Source organism: Aulostomus chinensis, chromosome 24 (assembly GCF_037954235.1).
Source record: "Aulostomus chinensis isolate RoL2024-O1b breed Wild chromosome 24, RoL_Achi_v1.0, whole genome shotgun sequence".
Lineage (NCBI taxonomy): Eukaryota > Metazoa > Chordata > Actinopteri > Syngnathiformes > Aulostomidae > Aulostomus > Aulostomus chinensis.
The window spans coordinates 6,890,852-6,915,000 of record NC_141343.1 but is presented as its reverse complement, the minus strand read 5'-3'; the positions used below and the strand labels follow the sequence as shown (position 1 = coordinate 6,915,000).

The 24,149-nt window shown below is 42.6% G+C and overlaps 1 protein-coding gene across 2 annotated transcripts in view; it reads left to right on the top strand.

Annotated features, from left to right (window-relative positions):
• The window catches only part of LOC147238552 (insulin receptor substrate 1-B), a 55,885-nt gene extending 34,034 nt beyond the window's left edge, over nt 1-21,851 (top strand). For both annotated transcript variants that reach the window (XM_086197326.1, XM_086197327.1), the window contains exon 4: nt 20,715-21,851. In XM_086197326.1, the coding sequence (XP_086053452.1) occupies nt 20,715-20,722 (8 nt within the window). In that variant the 3' untranslated portion in view covers nt 20,723-21,851. The remainder of the gene's footprint in view (nt 1-20,714) is intronic.
• The last annotated feature ends 2,298 nt before the right edge of the window (nt 21,852-24,149 follow it).

The window sequence follows — 24,149 nt, the reverse complement described above, 5'->3', positions numbered from 1 at the left end:
CCGTAGAGGTAAAGTCATACATGTCTGCAACAAAGTAGAAGAACAAGGAGGGCCTTCGGGTTGTTCTTGTTCTTAAGTGCCAGGTAGTGTCATTCCATGCCGTACAAAGACAAAGACGTATGTTGGGGATATCCGTGAAGACAGCGCTGTCAGTCACCACCACGGTTTGCCATGTCTTTGAAATCGGTGTTTCCACCGCCCCACACGTTTATCCTTCCCCTAAAACACTGAAAATCAACTCGAGCGTGAAAACATTCAGCAAAATCTGCGTTTTCTCAAAATTTTGCCATTTCGACCGGCCTTTGCTTACGTGATTCTCGAAACTCCGTTGATGGACACCTCGCTTGTAACACTTGTATATCGTTTAAGCAGTGTAATGTTGATGTTTTGGTTATTACAGAGAGAGTTAGGGTAACAAAAAAGTACCATTTGGTACCAAATTGTAGGCGATGGCACTGCCACCATATCAGTTCAAGTATGGACCGACTGTGGGCCGTTACAAGAGACTCTGGGAAATTATCTCAGTTGCTGCTTTAGTATTATTTCAGGTTAATGTCCATCATCTTGTGCATACTTTAATGTTCCTTCTATGTGTGGCATGCGTGTTTCAGTCCGCGTGTGTACATGGTGGTGTGTGTGTGTATGTGTGTTAGCTTGGCGGCGTGCCAGCTCCTCGTACAAGCGTGATCTTGGCTACAGTGTGCTGATTGTGCGCTGTGGTATTGGAAGTCGGCCAGGCCTGGAAAGCGTTAGTCGCTGCTTAAAAGAACGAAGCAGCCACCCACCAACCCTCTGGGGTTACTGAGTGCACAGGAGGAGGAGGAGGAGGAGGAGGATAAGGAGGAAGAGGAGGAGGAGGAGGATAAGGAGGAAGAGTAGGAGGAGGGACTGTTTCACACACCCCTTCCTATTTGTCCACTTTTCCTCCCTCCTCACACTCTCGCCCAGGAAAAGGTCTGAGCTTCTCTTTTTGCTTTGAATTGAGGTTTTGGTGTCGCCCCCCACCCCCCCCCCCCACACACACACACACACACACACACACAAACACGCACGCAACTGCCGCCTTCTTCATACCACACACACACACACACACACACACAAGCACACACTTCTCCGGCTCAGGTGATTGCCTCCATGTCAACACAGCAACAGTGTTTCTCCCCATGTTTCCAACATGATCTTTGTGTGTGTGTGTGTGTGTGTGTGTGTGTGTGTGTGTCTGGTTGGATTCATGGCCGAAGCATCACTCAGCCACTCCTTCTCTAACTGGGTCTGTCTGTAAAGAGCTTAGCACCGGTGGACGTTGGGGAGCTCTAAGCTGATTATCGTCTGCTAACGAGCCACCTCTCACATGGAGACTTTATACGTGTGTGTCTGTGTGTGTGTGTGTGTATTTCTGTCTGGTAATGACAGTGTTTGTTTGTGCGGCTACATGTGGTGTCTGTACATATTTGTGTGTGTGTGTGTGTGTTACGTCATGAGCTCTGTCGAGGTCGTCTGGATCAGGTGGGGCAGGTTCAGGGGATGAGAGGAGGTCAGAGTTGATCTCCGGGTTTGTTGAAGTGCTGAAGTTGACAACAGGGTGAGAATCCAGCCAAGCCCCCCGGAGGGAGTTGAGGTATTTGACCCCACACCCACCCACTTAACAAGCTTTGATGTGGGGCTTGGCAACATGGCCTAAAATAACATTTTTACTGCTGTAAATCAATAAAAATCTAATCACAATAATGTCATGATTAATCACAAGATTAAAATAGTAGGATTTAGTTGTATTTTGGGGAATGTATGTTGGTTTACGGGAACTTTTTTTGAAAAACTTTATAACTAAAGTGCTTAATTTTTGAAGGGGCTAACTTTTACAAGCACTGTTTTAATTAAATTTTCTTTAAGTTTGCTTAGACGACCACAATAAGACTACATTGGTGGTTATGCTTAATTAACAGCTACTCATGCGTAGTCCACAAGGTGTTAACACTTAATTAATGTCGAGAAATCACCGACGAATAGCCTCTACGTCAGAGTCACATTGTACAGCGGAGGTGGTTGGATGCATGTTCCCCGCTTTACAATAAGGGTACATTAAAAACTGTGGGTTAATGCTTAATTAACAGTTAGTAATGCTTAGCTAACAAGTAGTTAACTGTTCGTATCTGGTTATCATTTATTGATCAATGGTGTTCAAGTGAACTTTACAGATTGCAGCAAAGATGGAAGGATAGGTGTTCGGTATATCAATAAAAGCTTAATTATGCTTAAATAATGCTCATTTAGCTCTCCGAGATGTAACTAACAATTATTAGTGTGCCTTTATTTGACATTCCCTTAAATTTCAGGTGCATCCACACGAGGCAGGAACCTTTCTAAGAGATTTGTCCTAAACTTGCAAACAGGACAAAGCAGACCTCGTACAATGGTTAGTTTATTGACTGAGAAATAGGACATATTTATCTGATATATGATTAAATACTGATTTAACCATACGTCGCTATCTATGGTACCATCTGGATCAAACAGGGATTCATGTCTCCCGGTCAAAGCCTCAGTTTCTTGCTGCATTGTTCGAGTGTCAGCTGTGAGCGAGAGCTAAAAACTGACAAGTGGGACGGTACGACTCCTTGTGTATAATAAGATAATTGAGTAATTTGTCACGGACTTACAGATCCAACAGGATAGTAGGAACAGAGATGACATCCAATCAGGCAACGTAAATGAAAGCACATGTGCGAGTCGGCCTCCGCTGCACAAGAACGCACGGCCGCACACTACTCGCCAATTTATGAGCGGTACATACACGGCGTAGTACAAGCATCAGTAGAAGAGCATCACAAAGATCATAACCCTCATTCATTGCAGGGTGGTAGATTGTATTGCAATCATTTTATGTACCGGTACCTCTGGAGGGTACATGATATGAACTGCATTCATGCATACTGCTCAATTTCTAAATACTGTATCATCAATAATTTATAAAAGACTTTCCAAAGTGTTTTTGTACTCATAGCGGCTACGTTCTCCTTGAAGAATAAATGCCGGTAATAAGTCACTCTGACAAAGTAAACTTGAGAATGCACTGGTGCTGCATGGGGCCATAATAAGGACGTGTTAGCAGCTTGTGCTAATATTAGCAAGTCACAACTTTAAGGAGGATGAAACTGGAATTTTACAAACAGATAAACTGCTTTAGTTCGATGGTCATTAAGAACAGCATTGTCCTATTGTTTGTTGGTTATGCTCTTGATCGGCATTTATTCTGTCTAATTTATAGTTTTTACTCAGTTTAGATACATAATTCATGCTTTAATCACATGCAGGATCAGGAAAAAGTCATTTTAAAAAACAACAGATGTCAGAATATTGTTTGAGGCAACTACAAACAATAGGTTTGACTTCCAAGTATAAGCGGGACAAATTTTCCTGTCGTTGCACATATGAGAACGAATGTTTGCGCTGTAAATCTGAAGTGAGAAGTGAAATTGCAGCCTTTCCTGCCACGTGGGGACTTTGAGGACTGCGAAGTAAAAGCTGAGTTTGGAAATCGTGTGTTTCAAATTAGAAACTATGAACTGGGGATCATGGGACCAGTGGGGCCATCTCTCAACTTTGTAACGATTGCTCAACTGCCATTGCTTACGGGGGGAAACTATAGGCTAAACACACACACACGCACGCACGCACACAGAGCGTTCATTTTAGTTACCTAATCATGAGACATGGACCAGGGTCCGTGGACTCGGCCAGACTGCTGCAGCTGTCGGCTCATTATGATCAGGACGCCAAGTTGACAAAGAATCAGGACTCCGATTTCATTTCAGAGAAACAAAACATTTTCCAATTTGCACATGTGGACAGAGAGTTTTGAGATTCCCCCTCGCTGTTCCTCTAATACACACAAACACACACTTCATTTGTCAATCACTCCCCAGCCAGGGGAGAATGAGCAAAACTCCCCAGGACCCTCTCCTTAGCTGGGATACAGAGAGAGACGACAAACAGGCCGCCTTATGTAAGTCATCAGATCGAACCAAGAAGGAGACATGTTTGCTCACCGCTGCCATTAATGGCCCGAGAACAGTCGTTAACCTTTAGAGAGCAGCCTCGCCTCCACGTCACCCCCAGCGTCAGCGCCGGGCCTCAGTAATACAACCAACAGCTTCCTGTTCTTTGCAGGGTTTTCTTTATTCAATTGCCCAAATTGCTGTGGGCGCAGGATGCGTGCGTTTCAGAGGCAGTTACGTGTGAGCACATGGGCTTCTCTTAATGGAGGCAGTGTTCCCGGGATGTTGAGGCTGATTTCTTGCATCGGGGCTAAATTCTGCGTCTTAACTGCTGAAGAGACGTGTCTCCTACGTGGCTGCGGGAGGACGGAATCAACCATTACTCACCTGTTATTTAGAAAAATGTGCAGTATTCCAGCCTTACTTATGTGTAGTTTTTTTTAACGCATTACTCTGTTACATAAGTATATAAACGGCTTAAGAGTCTGAAATGTCCTTTTTAAGTTTTTCTGCCCTCATCTGACAGATGAAGTTGCCACAAAGTAAGTATCTTTTGCAGGCTTTTTTAATTTCTTTTTTTTCTTTTTTATGAGATAATTGGAAAATGTAAAACACATTTAAAGGCAGGTGCTTTTAGGGAATTTTGTTTGAAATTTTGCTGAGGGACAACTTCAAAGCATAAATCGATTGTGGGTCATGAGATTTTTGGTCTAAGGCGATTACGTGATTGATGTGTTCGCCAGCCAAGGGACCACAGACGAAAATTAGCTTTTTTTGCTAGCTCTGACGCTTTTTACATTTTAGGTGTCGACTAAAGATGTTGATCGATGTGCATTGTCCCTTTTTAAATAATCAAATAAATTAAAAAAATAAAATAAAACGGTGAACTTTTTAACTGCCAAAATCTTATCAGTTCGTCTTTGTGTCCCAGTGGACATTTGTGCCAAATTTGAAGAAATTCGCCGGAGTTGTTCTTGAGCTCTTGTGCTCAGCAGGCTGCCGTAGATGTCACGTACAATTGAGGTTACTTTGACCTTTGACCGCCAAATTTTTCACATTTCATCCTTTAGTCCCGGGGGATGTTTGTGACAAATTCCCACAAGGCATTTCTGTGATACCACTTCGATGAGAATGGCGTGAAGGTACACCAAATTAGTTGTACGCCCCCACAAAACCTGCCTGTCACGGTGACCTTGACCTTTGACCACCGATATCTTGCCACTTCATCTTTGAGTCCCAGTGGATGTTTTTGCCAAATTCGAAGGAATTCCCTGAAGTTGTAGCTCATGGTGGTGAGAACAGGGCAGATGCCACCCTCCTGCGAGGTGACGGTTGACCAGCAACTCGTTTGCGGTTCATCCTTGAATCCCAGTGGAGGTTTGAGGCAGCTTTCTGCCTCGAGCTGCGCTATGAAAATGTAACACCCTCAAGTGAACGTATGTATTTTTTTTACAACAGTGGCAGTGACAGTGACAGATCAATGTAATCAAAGATGGCGTCTTTGTACGGACCCATTTGCTCTGAAGAAGAGCAGCAACCTGAAACACCACCTGTTTTGTCCGTTACATGAACATAAAGGAGCTCACGGGCGCAGATCTGCTTTTCTTAGGTTTCAGGGAAATCTGATGCTCTTCTTTTATACTATTGGCCAGACAGGGACCATCTCTGAATCTACAATTATACTCCTACACACACGCACACACACACAGAGTGTTCTCCATAATCATCAACACAATGTTCTCCTGCACGGCGAGCGCCTCAGCAGCCTAACCAGCGTTAAAAGCCTTGAATTCCGGGGAGGAAATGAAAGGTGCACAATTCTCCTGTTTTCTCATTAGTTCTACTTCTTCTACCTGGAAATTGCGTGTTGGCGAGATTGAAGTGGTTTGGAAAAGATTTAGACACGTACACACGCGTGCACACACACACACGTACACACACACTGTTACTGCTGTTCACGCCCCCTCTCCATTTTATTTTCCGTTAATGAAATTGTGCGTATTCATGACCAGTTGTCAACACGGGAAGCCCAAAAAAGGAACATGTCGTGGTTTGTTTATGTTTTTTGGCACACGCGCCCTTTAGTACACGTCAGGTTAATTATCTTTGTGAGTGTCATTAGCGCGTGTGTTTGTGTGTGCGCATGTGTGTGTGTGTGGGCGCGTGTGCTTGCTGTGTCAGACCGATGAGGTGACATTTAGTTTTGTCCCACCGGGAGCTGATTGTGGAGCTTTTTATTTTAATTTTTTTTCAAGCCAACCTGAATATGAATCACCACATCTTGTCCAAAACAACACACGTGGCCGCCGATCGCGCATGCGTCATCACGCTCGCTCATTTACAAGACGCAGGTCCGCAGGGATTTTACTAGATGCGAGAAATGATGGTTATAGAGTGGAAAAAAAACAACAACATCATGTCTCTTTGTCTGATGTGTTTGTTTGCGTGTGTCTGTGCTTCTTGTCTAGTTACAGGCTGTAGTAGTTTTACTTTATGCTGCCATGACCCAAGGAAACCACAACTGCTGCCTTGCTGCCCAGCGCTACTCCACACACACACACACACACACACACACACACACACACACACACACACACACACACACACGTACGTACATACACACATATATACACACACATATACTTATTTCCCAACAGCCTGTGGTCTACTGACTCATACATTACACACACGACCAGCGTGTTCTGTCATTGTGCCATCTGACACTTGGATCTTCCTTCAAAGCGCTTTAACCGCCGTCCATTTTTGACGTTGTTTTCTTGTTCCGAGCTGTTTTCAGTCCCGTTCAACCGCGCGTGCAGCAGGCTCTGAAGGACCTCGCTGACTGAACCTTTCTCCCCCCCCCCCCCCCCCCCCCCCCCCCCCGCTTTTACCGCAAATCACATACACTTCTAAATCACAGCTACCGGTGGTAAAAAACATGCTGCTGGATTTTTTTAATTTTTTTTTTTTTTTTTTGCACATGTATATATAGTTTTTTTTTTCCTTGAATTTCAAGCATCCATTTCTAACTTTGCTTGAATTGCGTAATACATGAAAAAGGACTCGCGCACAGACGCGCAATAACAAGACTTATGAATGTTAATTTTACTTATCGGCGGCGTAATTAGCATGCAAGCGTTGTCCTGTCAGGAACGGCTGACACAGTGTGACTGCGCGCAATCTAAAAGGTCCAGAAAAATTCTATTAATTGTTTCTTTTGATAGGAGCAGAGGGACTTCAAAACAAAGTTGAGAACCAGAAACAAATATCACCTCATAAATTTATTTAGTCTGGCTGTGAGATCGGACATAAATATCAGATCAAGAGTAGGATCAGGAAGGGAAAAAGGAGGATAGGAAAATCCAAGCAAAACATGTGGCTTCACTTACATTGTTCATTTAAAAGAGGGGATATTTATTGTGCTCGTTTATCTTTCTTTTTCTCTAGAACAGAACTGCACTTTTAAAGGCTGCTCCCGGCATCGATTTATTTGGGGGTTTTTTTTTTGTTTTTTTTTTAAGTTTGCGTCTTGCATATTTTGAGGGTTTTTAAAAAACAAAAACAAAAAAACAACTACCTTCAAATGGCTTGGATGTAACTACACATTTCTTTTCCTTTAATATTCCAGAAGCCTCTTCCTCTTTTCAACCCACTGCCCGCTGTCTCTCCGCTAACTCCGCCTGTCAAACTTGCAAACGGGCGTTTTTTTCTTTGTCGCTAGCTACTGTGTACGCGCAGCAGCAGTGTTTCCGTCAGCCTATTTTAGGTGAATTTTAAAATATCTCATTTGTAAATATTAATAAAAACTCTCCAATTTGAAAATACTCCCTCAGTTTTGCAGAAAAAAAGTTTTTGTGCTAGCTTGACTTGACCCTGATTGACTATGTTCCATCCATCCACTTTCTATACCGCTTGTGTGTTAAGGGTTGCGGGTGAAGGGGGGCTGAGGCCTATCCCAGCTGACTTCGGGCAAGAGGCCTAGTAACATTCACCAAAAGGCTAATGTTAGCTAAGCCTTGGTCACAGTTAGCTCTGACATATTAGCATGAACAAAATCTGGCTTCTCTTCAATGGAAGGGCTTTTAAAGCCTTTCACCTTTTGTATCTCTACTTTATTTACCTGTAAATCTTTAACCTTGACTGTATTTTATTACCCTGTAAAGCACTTAAAATGAGCCCTGTCTGAAATGGGCTAAACAAATGAAGGTGCTTGCGTAATGTTAGCTAACAATTTTCTATTTACACATCTAGCATTGCGAAACATTAGCTTTCCCTTGGAGTCATGTTTCTGACCAATTAAAGTCCAATAATTACTCATCTTGCGGTGAACTGGTGACCCGTCCATGGTGTACTCCACCCCTTGCCCCCCCCCCACGACCTTTAGCTGATAAGCGGTATAGGATGGATGGATATTTACTCATCTTTTTGCTCAGTTTTTTTCATTTCTAAAACCTTCTGAGGAGCATATATTCAACTTTAGCAAGCTATAGTCAACTTAAACTCGCGAGATGCGACTTTAGCTTGCTACATGTTGACCTGCAGACTTGAGTCATGATAATATGCCAGTGTTCCTTTTGAGTTTGGACGTAAAAATGTATCGTTAAAATGAAAAGCGTTGGCTAGCGGGGGTTTTCAGAGCTGAGGATTCGTTTCATGGTGTCGGATCCAGTTTGTTGGAGTAAAACCAAAGAAAAGGGGCGTTTATAATCGGGCGCAAAGCAAACATGTTAAGCGGACGAGATGTTGTGTACAGAGGACGGTCGGCTGAGCCTGAAACAAGACTTTCAGACATGCAACATAAAACATTCACAATCTCCCACTGGTGAATGCCTGCACATCACATTAGTTACAGTATTTGCACACACACACGTGCGCGCGCGGTGCCCTCCCCCCAGTCGTTCCCCCACTTTAAACTTAATAAAGCAACATGTAGTAACCTAATCCTTTGCAGCCTCTGCGGTGTGTGTTTGCGCTATTGCAGTGTGAGTGTGGCAAGAGTGTCTCTATTAATAATTACACAACGCATCATCAGACTGGAGCAGAGGCCTGGAGCTGGCACACGGACACACACACACACGCGCGCGCACTGAGGCAACACACACATTGGCATCAGTTTCCAAACACACGGACAGGATTTCCAAATGCGATCCAGATTCCACGCCGTCAGCTCCCCATCGCCCGTTTAACGGTTTGTCAGTCGGTACTTGTGCTCGTAGAGACAGTGACAGAAAAGTGATGCAGGGATCACTTTGAAAGGTTTAATTAAACCATTTCCCCCTCCTCTGATTATCCTGATTTATTGTTTGCGCCGCACAGACTGCCATTTGAGCAAAAAAAAAAAAAAAAAACCTGCTCTCGCTTGGCTTTTCTCTCCAAATCAGTGGGAGATTTTAAGGTGAAATTTGGACTCGGCTCAATTGCATACAAAGGGGATTTATTTGAAGGCTTACTGAGAAAAAAAAGAGAGAGAATAGAAGGATCACATGTGCTGGCTTGGCAATTCTTCTGTATTCATGGTGTTATTCTTATTATGATTATTGTTCCAAGAAAAATCTTAAAACGTAGAGGGACGCGCCAGCTCAGTTTTTTTGGACGCAGCAGCGCATCAAAACTGAAATATTCATACGGAGTGATATTAATTGCAGTCCTATTCCTCTGCCTGATTTAGTAAGTAACTTGTAACTTTCCAGATTAGGCAACTGGTAAAAATAAATGTTTTCCGACGCTAATGATGAAAGTTGCTAAGAAGTGAGTCACCCCATCTCACACGTGTGGAACCGATGTGGCATTCGTGGAAAAAAACTGTAAGAAAAGAACAAGACGGATAACGAATACTAATAATGATGTTTGTAGAATTGCGTTTGATTCTTGTGTGACTTTCCAGGAATGAGTGTGTGTGTGTGTGTGTGTGTGTGTGTGTGTGTGTGTGTGTGTGTGTGTGTATTGCAGTTCAGTCCTGGAAAACTCAGCTGGGGCCGTGTGAGAGAGTCCATCTCGACGAATGTTGAGAAATGGGTTGAGGCGCGCGCGGCTCGAAATGAAAACCTCAGGTGTTGCGAACGCACCCCAAAAAACAAAACAACGCAGGACGAAAACAAAAGAACGATCCGTCGAAAGCGAAGCGAGAGGCGAGAATGTGTGAGCAGCAGCAGCAGCTCCGTCCCTCAGCTGCCTCTCTCAGTGATGCAATAGCGTCTTGTGTTTCAATATCGTCCGTCCACGTCAGAGAGCTGGCGACTTGCATTCTGGGAAAGCCTTACTCAGAAACGAGGACCCCCACCTGCTTATGCCATCACTCCATATATCAATTTCCTGTGTGTGTGTGTGTGTGTGTGTGAGAGAGAGAGAGAGAGAGAGACAGAGAGAGAGAATGAGATAACACTCCCCCCAAAACTCTGTAGTCTCTTTGGCTGGAGCCGTGTGTGTCCCATCCAGGGACAGGACGTCCCATGTCACATTTCAGCAGACCGGCCTGATTCGGTCACACAAGGACTCCCACGTTTTCAACTCTGTATTTACAAAAATTAAAAGGATGTCTCTACTCAGGGAACTGCAACATCTTCTTAAGTACTCAAAGATGAGAACATGTCCTCTCTCCCACAGGAAGATATTTGACTTTTGGACCTTCAGTGGGATTATTTGACTGTCAAAGACATAATGCGTTTGCAGTACAAGCTGTTCGGAGACATTCAATTGCCATTTTTATGCTTTTATTGGCACTTAGGCTCAGTAAATGTTGCTGTAAACTGGACTGCAGGTGAACTATTTTGGCCTTAATTGTCACTACGCAGTCAGAAGTCGGTCAGGAACAAGTGATATGTTCATGATCTAGTTTTACGAGTGTTACTCCGATTCGCTTTTTCCTCTTGTTCCCACTTTTGAGCCGGAATGAGTCGAAGGGTCAGTCTAAAATTCAACATCCACACGTTTATTGTGGGACTTTAAAGCCTAGAAGGCATGAAACGTTCAGCGGTTCAACGTGTAAAATGGCAAATATTTTATTTATACATGTATCGGCAGATATATCTCTCTCTCTTTTTTGTCGTTGTATTCCGTGTCGGCCCCATAGCCGATATTTACATCGCCATCTGTGAAAATCGGCTCTCAGCCAAAATCGTTCTGAAAATTTTGCCGATATGCATCCCTGATTTACATCATCTGGGATTTGTATTGGTCAGGATCTTGTTTTGTATTTTTTGGTAATGTGGTAGTTAAAGTTTTCATGTACAATGACAGTATTTGTAGATTGTACCTTAAAACTACATACAAGCAACAATACAACCCACTAAAATGACTTCAAAGATGTTTTAATTAGCAAAGTAATCGGTCTATAGGTGCTTTTTTTTTCCATCTTGGATACAAAATTTAAAAAAAATTGTTTTGAACTTTGCTTTGAACTCAACTGCACCCTGTAAACCGCCCACTGTAGGGATATGGGAACTTTTTCAAAAGCTTCCAGGTGCGGGTGCGCGCGCATGCACACACACACACACACACACACACACACACACACACACACACACACACACATAGGGTTGCAAATACGGGCTCAGCTAACTCTCCAGCACTGCTGCCAGCCTTTGTTGAACGTCCTGTGCCGTTCACACCCAGATGAGGGTCAACTCAGCCAAACTCAGCTTGCTGACAGGAGAACAAGTGGATCTTTAGATTTTCTTCACTCTACAAAAAGCTTGGATGGGAGCTGCTGGGCTTGGCGGGGTGGAGGAGGGGGGTCATAAATGTTGTTCCCCCTTGCAAATGTGTTTTTTGTTTTTTTGGTTGTTGCCACCCCACCCCACCCCACCGTTTCCCCCGACTCAGCAGTGTTGCCCGGTCTCTGTCTGTCTCTTCCTGTCCCCACACATTCCTGCTCCTCTGTGTGCTGTAACACACCCACTCAGTCTCTCCCGCTGCGCTGCTGCAAAGTTAAACCGGCCTGGAGCGTTTCGTTGTGTTATTTAGGAATTTCTTTTTTCTTTCTTTTTTTTTTTTTTGTAACATCAATCAACCTACGGTGACGTAAAGACATCAGATTTTAATGTCATCATTAAATAATTTCTCTCCACACATTCATCTCTTATTAAAAAAAAAAAATCCAACCTTATCTTTTTTTTCTTCTCTGCAGCACCTGCGGCGACAAAAAAAAAAAAAATCGTATTGCGACTCACTCACGGATAAATACAGTAACTTCTCACATAGCTGCCGCAATGTGATTGACAGCAGCAGGGTTAAAGGCACAATAGTGTGTGTGTGTGTGTGTGTGTGTGTGTGTGTGAGAAGAAACGAGCCCATGCAGGAGTCTTCTTTCAGCCATCACGTTTGGAAATTAACAGCCGAGCACAGAGAGCAGCGTTGTCATCATGCGGGCGCTTCTGCTGATGAAGGCGATATTTGTCCGGCGTTATCACTCGTCAGAACGTCCCTCCAGCCAGGTTGAAGGCATCAAGATACGATGAAGTGTCTTTTGCGGTGATGTAAGGATATTTTGGATACTACAGAACAGCGTTCTCAACATCCCCGCGGGAGTCCTCGCCGCGGCCAAAGCAGAAAAACAGACGACGCAGCCGAATTTGCTATCGCAATATTACAGTCCGTGTCCTTTGAGGACTGAACTTTCTTTAACCGCTCCACTAAGCTCACAAAGCAGTTTTAACATCTGACACATCAGTTTGACGTCTCTCTCAGTGCGCAGATATCGTGTCGAAGTTTTTTTTGTTTTCTGTTGATTTTTTTGATGTTGTTTTGTTTTGCTGTGGTGCTTTTTTTTTTTTTTTCTTTTTTTTTTTTGGCTCGCCGTGTAACAGAAACCAAAGTGGTTGAGAACATTCTCTCTCTCTCAGTCCTTGACAGTCAAAACTAAACCCAAAGTCTGTCATCTGAGTATCAAATAGCACTGTAGACTTTAAATGTGGGTTTACAAAACTAAAAAGTTGGCTTTTTTATTGCGAGGGGTTGTCATTTATGATGCTTATATTAGATTGTAATGACCGATTACTGCAACCCTGTCAGGTGTCATGAATATGAGTGTGCCTCAAACCTTGGTCAGGATCTTTAAACAGCGATTCTTCTCGTCACGCCAACAAAACACACCTTCCTTTTCTGTGTCTGTAGAAACCCTGTATGACCTTGTTTACTTCAAAAATGCAGTCTTAAACGTTCCTGCTCGGCCAGTTAGTGAGCAAAACAACAAAAGAAAAAGTGTGTTACAACTGAGAATATTGGTGTACCTTCAGGCAATACTTCACCCAAAAGTGTACTTAACCTTTCAAGTACTCAAACATTGGTGTCTTGGACTCACAACCATGTCCCCCCCCCCCCCCGTATCACTTCTTCAGGACTCCGGGATGCATAAAGAGCTAGCCATGTATATTTAGCTTGAAGCTAATCGTGACTTGATGGCTGACAGCAGCTCAAAAATGTCTTTTTGAAAACTCTCAGGCCCATCATTTATTCCCCATCCTCTTTAATCTTGTTGTTTGCTCAGTAATCCACAAAATCTTTGATGTGAGCTAAAAACAAGCGAGCAGTAACTTGTTGGACAGTTTTGCTGTACGCCATCAGTTGCTATTAGCCTCTAGCTAAATGTATACGGTGAGCTCTTCTCATTCTGCATTTTGGAGTCACAAAGAAGTGATGTAGCAAATAAAGTTTTAATGACCTCAAGATACCGATTTTTTAAATACATGAATCCAAAATACCCTTTTGGTTGAAGTATCTGGCCCAAAGTTCTTGCTAGCATCTATGTTAACCAGGTCACTTAAATCAACTGGTGGCTAGCAAAACACTGGAACTACTACTTATTATAGCCAAAATGATAATCTCAGAAGATTTTTCAGTCAATTTTGAGATTATTTTCAATGATTTAAATTTTTTTTTAAATTATCTTTAACATTTATATAAGCAGATTTGCTTGCCCCTCCATGTTGTGCTTCATGCCTGCTAATGCACAATGCTAACGTTTGTGACGATGCATTCATTTCACTGCTTCTGTTTCTGATGTTTTTTTCAGGTGGCTTAACAAATTGGTTTCACAATTCTCATGTACTCCCCACATAATTTGTTTGTCTCAACATCACTTGCTGTGAAACTACTCCCGAACAACAATGATGATCCATTTCAAGGGATTTGCTTTTCACCTGCTTTTCGGAACATTTGTTTTTCATTTTTCCCGTCTATTCTCTGTTGGATATTCCTCTTCTTCTCTGGAATCTGAATATCCAGGAAGTTTCTGGACAGGCTCCTGCGGTGGGGGTGGACAGCTCCCTAAAAATGAAGCCAAAACATAACAGCGGCCCCTGGTGGCATGCTAGTTTAGGAAGCACCTGATCTGATATGCAGGGGACTTTTCAGTGAAGCCAAAATCATGATCAGGATAATTATTGCATGAATTGCGCAGCACTGACCTTCACGCTAATAGTTGAACTAGTGAAGCTAGTGATGCTACCACGGGTAGCAGTGGCTACATGTGAACATTAACAAACACAAAAACAACTGCCATAACATACATGGGCCACGAAACAATTTTATCATAATATGTTGATTAGAGTACTGATACATGAAAGAAGGATATTGTGATATGTTGCGGCATTGATTTTCTCACAGCTAGATGTCACTACTAGCAAATATTCAGTAGCTGCCGGGATGCGCATTAACTTCGGCCTATCGGCAGATGTTGGCCAGTATTAAAAATATCCGTATCTGCCTGATGGCTGATATTTATATCAGGCCAAGTCTTTTCATCTTTGCTCATCATCTGTTGTTTATGATGAAGAAATAATGTGCCAAATATATCATTTATCAGCAAAACCGTGTGTTTTTTTTGTTTTGTTTTTTTTACAGCTATCAGCCAAATCAGTGGTAAAAATACAGGCATATCAGATTTCCAGTATCATGCCTCCCTGACATGCACTCTCTTCAGCTCAGGCCTGCCAGGGAGTCAAGTTAGGAGCTCGCCTTACACTGGCGGAAACCCTGCAATTAGTAAGGACACTCAACATCTTACACAGCCGCCCCCCAGAGTCCTCACTGGCTACAGCTGCATGAAGAAGCAATTTACAAAAAAAAAAAGCCTGTGGGAGGCAAGTGTTTGATATCTGTGGATAGATGTGGGCTGAAATATCAGTTTAATTGTCATCCACAGGCGTGCCAGTGGATGACAAGTGCTGAGAAATCAGACACACTGTGGTCGGAGTGGTCAGAGTGAAGATTTTGTGTTCGTAGCTGACAGACTCTCTGGCGTCACTGACACGGGAGCTACCACGCTGCTTCAGTCTGCCAGCGTTTATTCGCCGTATCGGCAGCTGTCTTGATGCTGATCCCAGGCTCATGTTGTACCTCAGACATGATTCAATGGAATCAAGTATAATAACAGAGCTGGAGGATCACAGGAGCTTAAAGCTGCTGGCTCCAAAACTTGCTGCCATCGTGGAAAAAAGGCTTTGAGTGGAATTTCTGTTTTGTTTTTTTGTTTTTTACATTCTTACAGTGACCTCCAGAAGAAAAAGAGCGCAGGTCAAATGTCAGGATTGGCTGTAGGAGACGAGGTCTCTTGTGCCACACCTCTACTGGGTGAACGTTTGCTGAAACCGAGTGATGCGGTTGACGCGTTATCTCACAAACCACACATTCTTCTTTGTCTGCAATGCGCCGATTGACGTATCCAGGAAGTGGTGTGTTTTCTGCCTGGAGACACTTCTAAACAGACAAGATAATGTGATAAACCCTCACCTCAAACCACCTTTAATTCCGTTACAAAAGCAAACCGAGTTTTCTTCAAACATCCCCATACATTGGAAATCTGTTCCAATCGAGGCCATTATTAGTTGTATCACAAACTCGTTTATCCCATAACTTATCCGTGTAAGAAAAATTGAAAACACATGTAATGGAACATTGCACTAATAATAGCGTTCCTCACCTCATTTCATCCCTTCCATTTAGCAGCATTCAGAAAGATTAGTTTCCCAGAAACGGGTCAAATTGATCTAATGATGAAAAGTGGCTCAAAGTCCTTTTTTCTTAATTGATCAGATTATGTTTTTAATGACTTGTATTTAGAGCTCCAAAGTGCCTCAAACACTTGGTATAAACGCAGAAATCAGCTGTCTACACACCAATTTAATATCACATGAATTATTAGCCCCAAAATAGGATCATGGTACTTCCCCGTTAGCGCCGTTAGCTCTGACCAATTCTACGTAACAAAAATTCAATTCGTCGTCTTTGCCACGACTCTAAAACAATAGCTAGGTGGTTGTGCTGTTCTTCCACTGGCTACTACTGTTCAGAGCACTGAAGACGAAGTTGGAGGGAGCTAGCAGATTTAGCTGCAGAGCTAGCCAAATGTTAGCGAAGTGTTAGTGTCTCTCAGTGGAAAATTCCACCAAAAACAGGTGGGTGTGGCTGGCATAGGGGATTGTCAAAGTAAATGGTTAAGGTCTTTGGAAAATTGTTCTTAAAGTAATGGAATTATAGCAGCTCTTAGTATCGGCCGAGTGCAAGTTCAGGTTTTAGAATCAGTATCGGAAATTTTAATTTCTCTGCTTTCTTTTTGTAGTGTTTAATAACATTTATAGCAAGAAATCTTGTCCGAGTTCTTTTCAACCCTTCTTTTGAATTGTTCTCGCTAGGCTAGGCTAACGAGACAACTGAACAATTTTAAGATATGCCGATACTTTACAACTGATTTGGCCGATAACTGATGCTAACTGATCTCACTATTACCTCTGGTTTATACTAAGTTCACATTTTGTACGTGAAGCACAAAGCAAAACAGAAGATTTACATTTTTCTTTACATCCCAAAAAAAACAACAACAACCCATAAATCATATAATTTTGGCATTGTGTCCTCAGCAGATGATGAGAAAAATAAAAGACTTTTATATTGGGCTGATTTATTTTTAAACAATGGCCAGTATTTGCACATATTATGGTGCATCTCCAATAGTGAAACACAAGTTTACAGTGACGCTCCGTCATGTTTTCCATAGAACAAACTATCACTCCGCTGATGATATTCAGCTGTTTTGTACCTTTTTTTTTTTCCAGCTTCTGTTTTCATTCACTACATCTGTGTGATGAGGTCTAATAGCACTACTGTGCGCCTGCCCACTTTCCTTTAAAAAAAAAAAAAAAAAAAAAGTTTAACCCGAGCTGACCAGTGGACCCAGTGACTCACATCACGTTGCCGGAGCTCTGGGTCTTGTTGGAGCCAAGCGGCAAGAAAATGACACAGTGACACGCTCGATTTGTGACCAGAGAACAGGGTGGCTTTCGATTTCAGGCAATCTGCCATTGAGACATAGACCCAGACTCTTCTAATCACTCTCACACACACACATACACGAGAGCCACTCGCACACACACTTACTGTCCAGACTTGGACTGTGCAAGAAGATAAACCTGGTCTTAACTGCTGTCTTGCAACAGAAAATGATGGAAAAAGACAGTCCTTGAATTGCTACTGCAGTCATTATTAGAGTGATTAGCCTACAGATGGAGAAACCACGCTAGGAAATCGATGGACTATCCACCAGCAGCAGGGGAGGGTCCGACTTATTGATGGGCCGCTCATGGATAGGAAATAAGGGGATGTCTGATTAGTTGGGTGTAAAAGCGAGAAAGTCAGTAAATGCCATTCGGTGTTTAATTGCCTGTGTTTGGCGACAGGGCGTCATTATCTGTATAAATATAGCATCTTCCTGTGTGTTTCTTGTGTGTTCATCATCGCAGCGCACCAGTGTGTGTGTTCCCGCCTGTCTCCTCCGGTCCTTTGCTTGGCCGCCTTGATTGTTTGTGTTGCTGTTTTTCGAGCCGGCTGGCTGGCTTGCTAGCTAAATGTGGGAGCCGCTCCTGCACCGCTCTGTTCTGCTTTAGGCCGTCATGGCTTGGCCGGCTGGCGGGCACTGTCTGTGCTGAAGGGGGGGAGGGGGGGGGGACTAAATATAGCTCACTGCACCAGGAAGAAGACAAACTGGAAAGAGAGTGAGAGAGGGAGGGGCGTAAATATAGAGCACCCTCATGCAATTAGAGACTGAAGCGGTGCTGGGAAATTTTAGGGAATGAGAGACAGAGGATGTTCTCGGAGCTTGTTCTCTTTTGTGCGATTGTTGTTTTGGCTCATGGTGGCCTGGATGCCTTCAGTGTGAGTCATCTTCTTTTGACTGAAAGTAACCCGGTTATATTGCATTGACTAATACATGTGCAGTAGTCGTAATTCACGTTTTCCGTCTCTCTTACCTCGAAACGTTAAAACACACCTCGTCAGACATGAGTCGGCAACTAACGATGCTTTCAGGATAACTCAGAAGTTGGGGGGGAAACAAGCTCTGAGTTGTGGAAAGGGAACAAAACGGCCTCCAACTTGGCAATGAGCGGTCAGAGATGTCGGTAGTTTTTGGCTTCACGTAATGGTATCAGAAATCTCTGGGTTGAAATTCCGATATCCGAGTTGTCACAATCGCGGCATTAACACAGATTAATAGAACTGTCGTCTTAGTTTTCCTTGTCTGATATCCATTTCATTCTACTTCCTGATGGTGCAGTGGTTCGCACTGTCGCCTCACAGCAAGAAGGTTCCAGGTTTGAGCCTCGGCTCCAGCAAGGGATCTTACTGTGTAGAGTCTGCATGTTCTCCCTGTTCCTGTGTGGGTTCTCTCTGGTACTCCAGCTTCCTCCCACAGTCCAAAGACATCAAGAGGGGACGAGGCTGATTGATACTCTAAATTGACTGTAGGTGTGACTGTGAGTGTGAATGGTTGCGACCCGTCCAGGGTGAATGCCGCCTCTCACCTGAAGGCTCCACCCCCACCCCACCCCCCCACCCCACGACCCTTAAAAGGATAAGAGGTAGAAAATGGATGGATAGGTTCAGCACATTCATACATTCACAAATCATATTAACACACTTACTGGTTCATTTATTCTATGATAAGTTGTTGTATTTACACTTTTATGCCTATGTCAGTTATTAGAATGCGTTCTCTCAGGGACTCCTTCAGGGGATGAAGCACAAATGTTCGCTGGGACTTGAGGATGAACAAAAATGTTTCTAGTGGTCGAAGGTCAAATTCCCCGTCATCTCATGTGCGAGCGATCGCTGTCCCATACGGAACACAGTGAGAGAAGCTCTTAACGTTCTACACAAACATTCACTAGGACGCAAGGATGACCTGAAAATGTTTTGGTGGTCAAAGGTCACTGTCACCTCACATATCGATGTCATCTGTCCTACCCTTGTTGATGTAGTTCCTCAAAAACACCTTTAGGGAACTTCTTCAAATTTGGCATAAAAATCCACTGGGATTCAAGGATGAACTGAAAGTGTTTTGGTGGTCAAAGGTCAAGGTCCCTTTCCCCTCAAAAGTGGGCAGTGTCGCTCCTATTATCGTGAAGCAGATGCCTCAAGAATGCCTTGAGGGAACGTCCTCAAATTTGCCAGAAACATCCACTGGGACTCAAGGATGTACCGAAAAGGATTGTGGTGGTTAAAGGTCAAAGTCACTGCTACCGCACATCTGGCCTGTTCTGCTGAAGCTGATGCCTCAGGGACACCTTGAGGCAATGTCTTAAAATGCGGTTCCGCTGGGACGCAAGGATGAACTCCAGGCTTCGATGGTCAAAGGTTACAGTCACCTCACACAAATAAAATGTCTCCCGAACGCTTTGACTGTTGTTCATCAAGTTTGCCACAAACATCCACGGGGACTTCAGGATGAACTGAAAACATTTTAGAGGTTAAAGGTCACTGTGACCTTCACGCATTGTGGAGTCATTCAACGGTAACGCCGTATTGATCAAATATTTGCAGGACTGAATTACATAACTGCGGTACAACGTGTAAAAATACAATGAAATATTTGTACACCCTTGAATTATGATGGATGTTTGTTTTTGCCAACAAAACTTTGGCATGAGTCACTATTTATTTGTGGATTGTGTGTGTGTGTGTGTGTGTGTGTGTGTGTGTGTGTGTGTGTGTGTGTGTGGGCCCAGCTTTTCTTAGACACAAGTAGGAAGTGTTTGTTCTGACACAGGAGGCGGTTTTCACCTCTAGATGACTTGTATCATTGACAGTTATCTAAGTGTGTACATGTAGTTATCTAAGGTATTTGGGGCTGGGGGGGGATTTAAAGAATCCCTTCTCGTTTCAAAGTTTGACACCCTTTGTCAGGGTGTCCTACATTTCTGAGTCGCGTCATTATCAGCTTGATATCGTGTCGTCTCATCCTAGAATTTATTGGTTGTCAGAGGATTCTACGGCTCGCTGTGCTGTCGAGCAGAATTATCTTCAAACTTGCTTTTTTTTTCTTTTTTTTTTTTGAAAACTCGACACTGCAGTTTAACAGTATCCTGATCATCTTAATCTGTACGTTTGAGTTTTTTAACGTGACGGGGGAAACCTATGGCGTTTTCATCCTTTCGATTTGTCCCAGCAGTAGTAAGGCGTCCTCACTTTCTCCTGCTGTCACTTTCCTCTTGTCTGTATCTGTCAATCTTTTTTTTCCGTTTTTTTAGCTTTAGTGTGTATTCCTGTTGCTCATTTTTAGGTCGGTGTGTACCCGAGCTGATAGTAGACACTGATATCTGACATGAGATGTTAGAATTTACCTGATAAGAAATATACATGTCATAATAATTACTCCTGCTTCATATCTGAGTTACTGTTTATGTTCCATGTAACTAAACCACATCCTCTTTTCTCTGTCTTGTCTTCCAGAGTGCTGATGTCAGTGCGGCGTCCTTGGAGCGTAGGCTGGCGGCGGCAGCGGCGGTGGTGGGAGGAGGGCAGGCATTGTGGTACGGGGCTCTTCCTGTTCCTTTTGAGGCAACCAATCAGGACGAGCGAGCAGCTGGAAAGGACACGCCCCAGAAGCACTTTGACAGAAAGTGATGGAGAACGCTTTTTCATTTTCTTGTTGGTGACGGAAACCAACGGGGAACACGTGCCAAATGACATTGTTCGAAAAGCTGCTTTCATTCCTTGAGTGGAAGCCATCCAGCGAAGGGTTAAAAAAAAGACAAATAAGGTGTTTTAGTCCTTTTTTTTTGCCCCTCAAGAGAAGGACTTGTATCTTAAATAGTACAATGGCAGATGATTATTTAGTGTATGGAAAAGAATATATATATATATACACACACTGTACATATACATACTTTTATGTGTGTATATATATGTACATATATGTGTATGTATATATGTCTATATACAGACATATATGACTATATATATACATATGTGTACATATGTATGTATGTATGTATATATATACATATATATAAAACTATATCTGCTTAAAAAAGTGCCTCAATTTCAGATTTTAGAAAGGAGTTAAACCTTGTCTCGAGTTTTAGAAGAAAAAAAAAAACAGCTTGGGGGTTTTTGTCTTTCTTGATTTGATCTGAAAAATGGCAGCAGAAAATATCAGTAAAAGTGGGCAGCAATTTGCCACAATCATGTCATATGGGATGGATGGTGGATTATCATCAATTAGTTGTGTGGGGGTTAAAAACCCCTTACATATCTGTTAAATTCGATTCATTACCTTGAATGACAGACTCAGAAACGTAGCCCTCATATTTGTTTGATTCACGTTCAAGCACCAAGTCACGGGATGTACATATACACAATTTTGTAATATTTGGATTTGAACTTTGAGTTTTTTTACACGCTGTTTTGCTTTCCAACATGGTGATGAGGACATTGAAATTATTGCCATACAAGACTAAAGGTTTTGGTTACGAACTGAAATATCAAAATTGTAATCCTTATTTTATTTTTTGACAGTGTGTATGGAAATATTTTACTGCCTTTTTATAACTATAGATACAGATTTTTATAGCAAATCACTGTCCATTCTTGGTGTGCAACAATATTATCAATATTATATTAAAAAAAATCAGGCTTGATTTAAGAGCTTTAAGTCATAAGTTGGTAATCACAAAAAGTCAGATATGACATGAATTTGGCATTTTTGCTACCATTGGAAAAAAAACGGTACTAGCAATCTGCTGGCCTTCCTGTCTACTGTGAGAAATATTAGCGTAGCTGCTGTTTGCTCTCTTTTCCCTCTAATATTTCTGCTTGTGTTCTGTCAAAATCTCCCCACTTTTTTCTTTTTATCCCCACTTCTTTTATTTTTATTTTGCCAATTCATAAATAAAAAAGAAGAAGAAGCCATACACCAAAAGTATTAAACACACAGGCTTGAAACACTTGTAGCACGGAATACTGTAGCTTGCTACCTGGCTAAAAGCTAGCTAGGTCAGATTAACATATTAGCATAATGCCAGGATGTAAATTTGCCATCCTGCTGACCACAGCTCAGGGTAGAACCCCTGATATAGAGCTAAGCAAATCCCATTAGTTCATTTAGCTTCTAGTTTAATCCCCTTCGTCTCAGGATGCTAAGTAACGTACGGTACATAGATACGAGGACCCTGTCAACAGCCATGCTAGTGCTAGCTTTGTAGCACACTTCTTTTAGAGGAAAAGGGTCAGTTCCTATTTCATTTTCTGTCACTGGGAAATAATAAATACAATTTGTTTAGTTTTATTCAGTAAGGTACCAAACATTTTAAGTGTGCGAACAACTTTATCTCTCCTCCTCCCTCCTTCCTGTCTTTCGCTAGGCTCTTATTTTAATCTCCACTATGCATCAGCACTTAAGTGCCTGTCTGTACTGTTTGTGCGTCCGACCCTCCTTAGCAGCTAGCACTAATCGGGCTGTCCTAGTAGAATATACTAGTCTATTTTTGTGTCTATTTTTGTCTTGTGTTGGTGTACAGTTCTTATAAAATAACTTGTTATGAAAATGTTGTATCTGTTGGTTTGCCACGGTTCTAATCGGAAGAGTTTTCGGACTGCAAATGGAGGACTTGATTGGGCCGTCAATGCCAAAACACACGTATAAAAAAAAAAAAAAAAGCTCTTTTCCTTTCCAACAGCTCCTCGAAAACCTTCAGCTCTCAAGTTTTGGACATTTATTTTATTTTGAAATGTAACCTCTTTCTTTTTGTGTGTGTGTGTGTGTGTGTGTGTGTGTGTGTGTGTGTGTGTGTGTGTGTGTGTGTGTGTGTGTTCCCACTCGTTTTATTTTGCGGCAGAGGGAGGGGAACAAGAACTGTGACATATTTCGCCTCGCAGTCAGCACTCTGAGATAAACGTGAAGACTTGCTTTAATCTTGACTTTGATGAGTGGATTAAAAATGCATGAAAAGAAAGAAAATGCCATCCTTTTTTTATTGCAAAAGAGGGAAAGAAACAGCGTAAAATGTCTATACCTCTGCATATGTCTGGAGTTCATGAACTTTCTCACTCTGGTCACAAGAATGCAGCTTTATTTATTATTATTTATTTTTATTTTCACTGTCATAATTGCCTGCAACCTGGCAAATTCTGTTTTTGTTTTGTTTTGTGTTTTTAGCTTCCTGCTACGGCCGCGTGTCATGAGTAGACTTCCCTCCAGTGGAGGCAGTTTTGATAGTTTTTAAGTGGCTGTATGAGTTTATTTACCCCCCCCCCCTCCCCCCCAGGGGAAGGCGCTGAATAGGAATATTGTGAGATTTGCCATCACTGTAGACACTTCTGTTGAGAAAGACACTAAAAAAAAGAGGAAAACACACACACACACACACACAGATGGACTTGTGGTTTCTTTTGTTTTTGGAGACTCGGGGTTGCTCCATTTTGAGTGATATAATGGAGATAATTGGGATGGATGCGTTAAAAGGCGCCAGGCTTGAGACACAAAGACAACAAGAGCTACCGATCTGGTGGGAGGGAGGCGTAGCGCGGAGGTGGGATTTTCTCAACATCTGTGTGAAATATCATCGTGGGCTCACCACCCCCCCCCTTTTTTATTTTACTTTTTTTTTTTTTTATTACACTCTGTGACCACTTGCAGATGTCACACTGTAATGTGGAAAATAAAACAGCCTGATTGTTATCCACGAAGCCTTTTAAACTGCATTAGTCACATTCACCACTCCCATTGATAAGATCATTTGCACTCCAGCTTGGCGGGCGGCCAAAACAGTTAATCACTGGTCTTACCGGTAATTTAGCCAGCGTGGTATTGGCAGGGTTGAGCTCAAACGCCTCCCTCTCTGTCCCGGCACCTCACATTAAATTTTACATGACGTGGATGTTCAT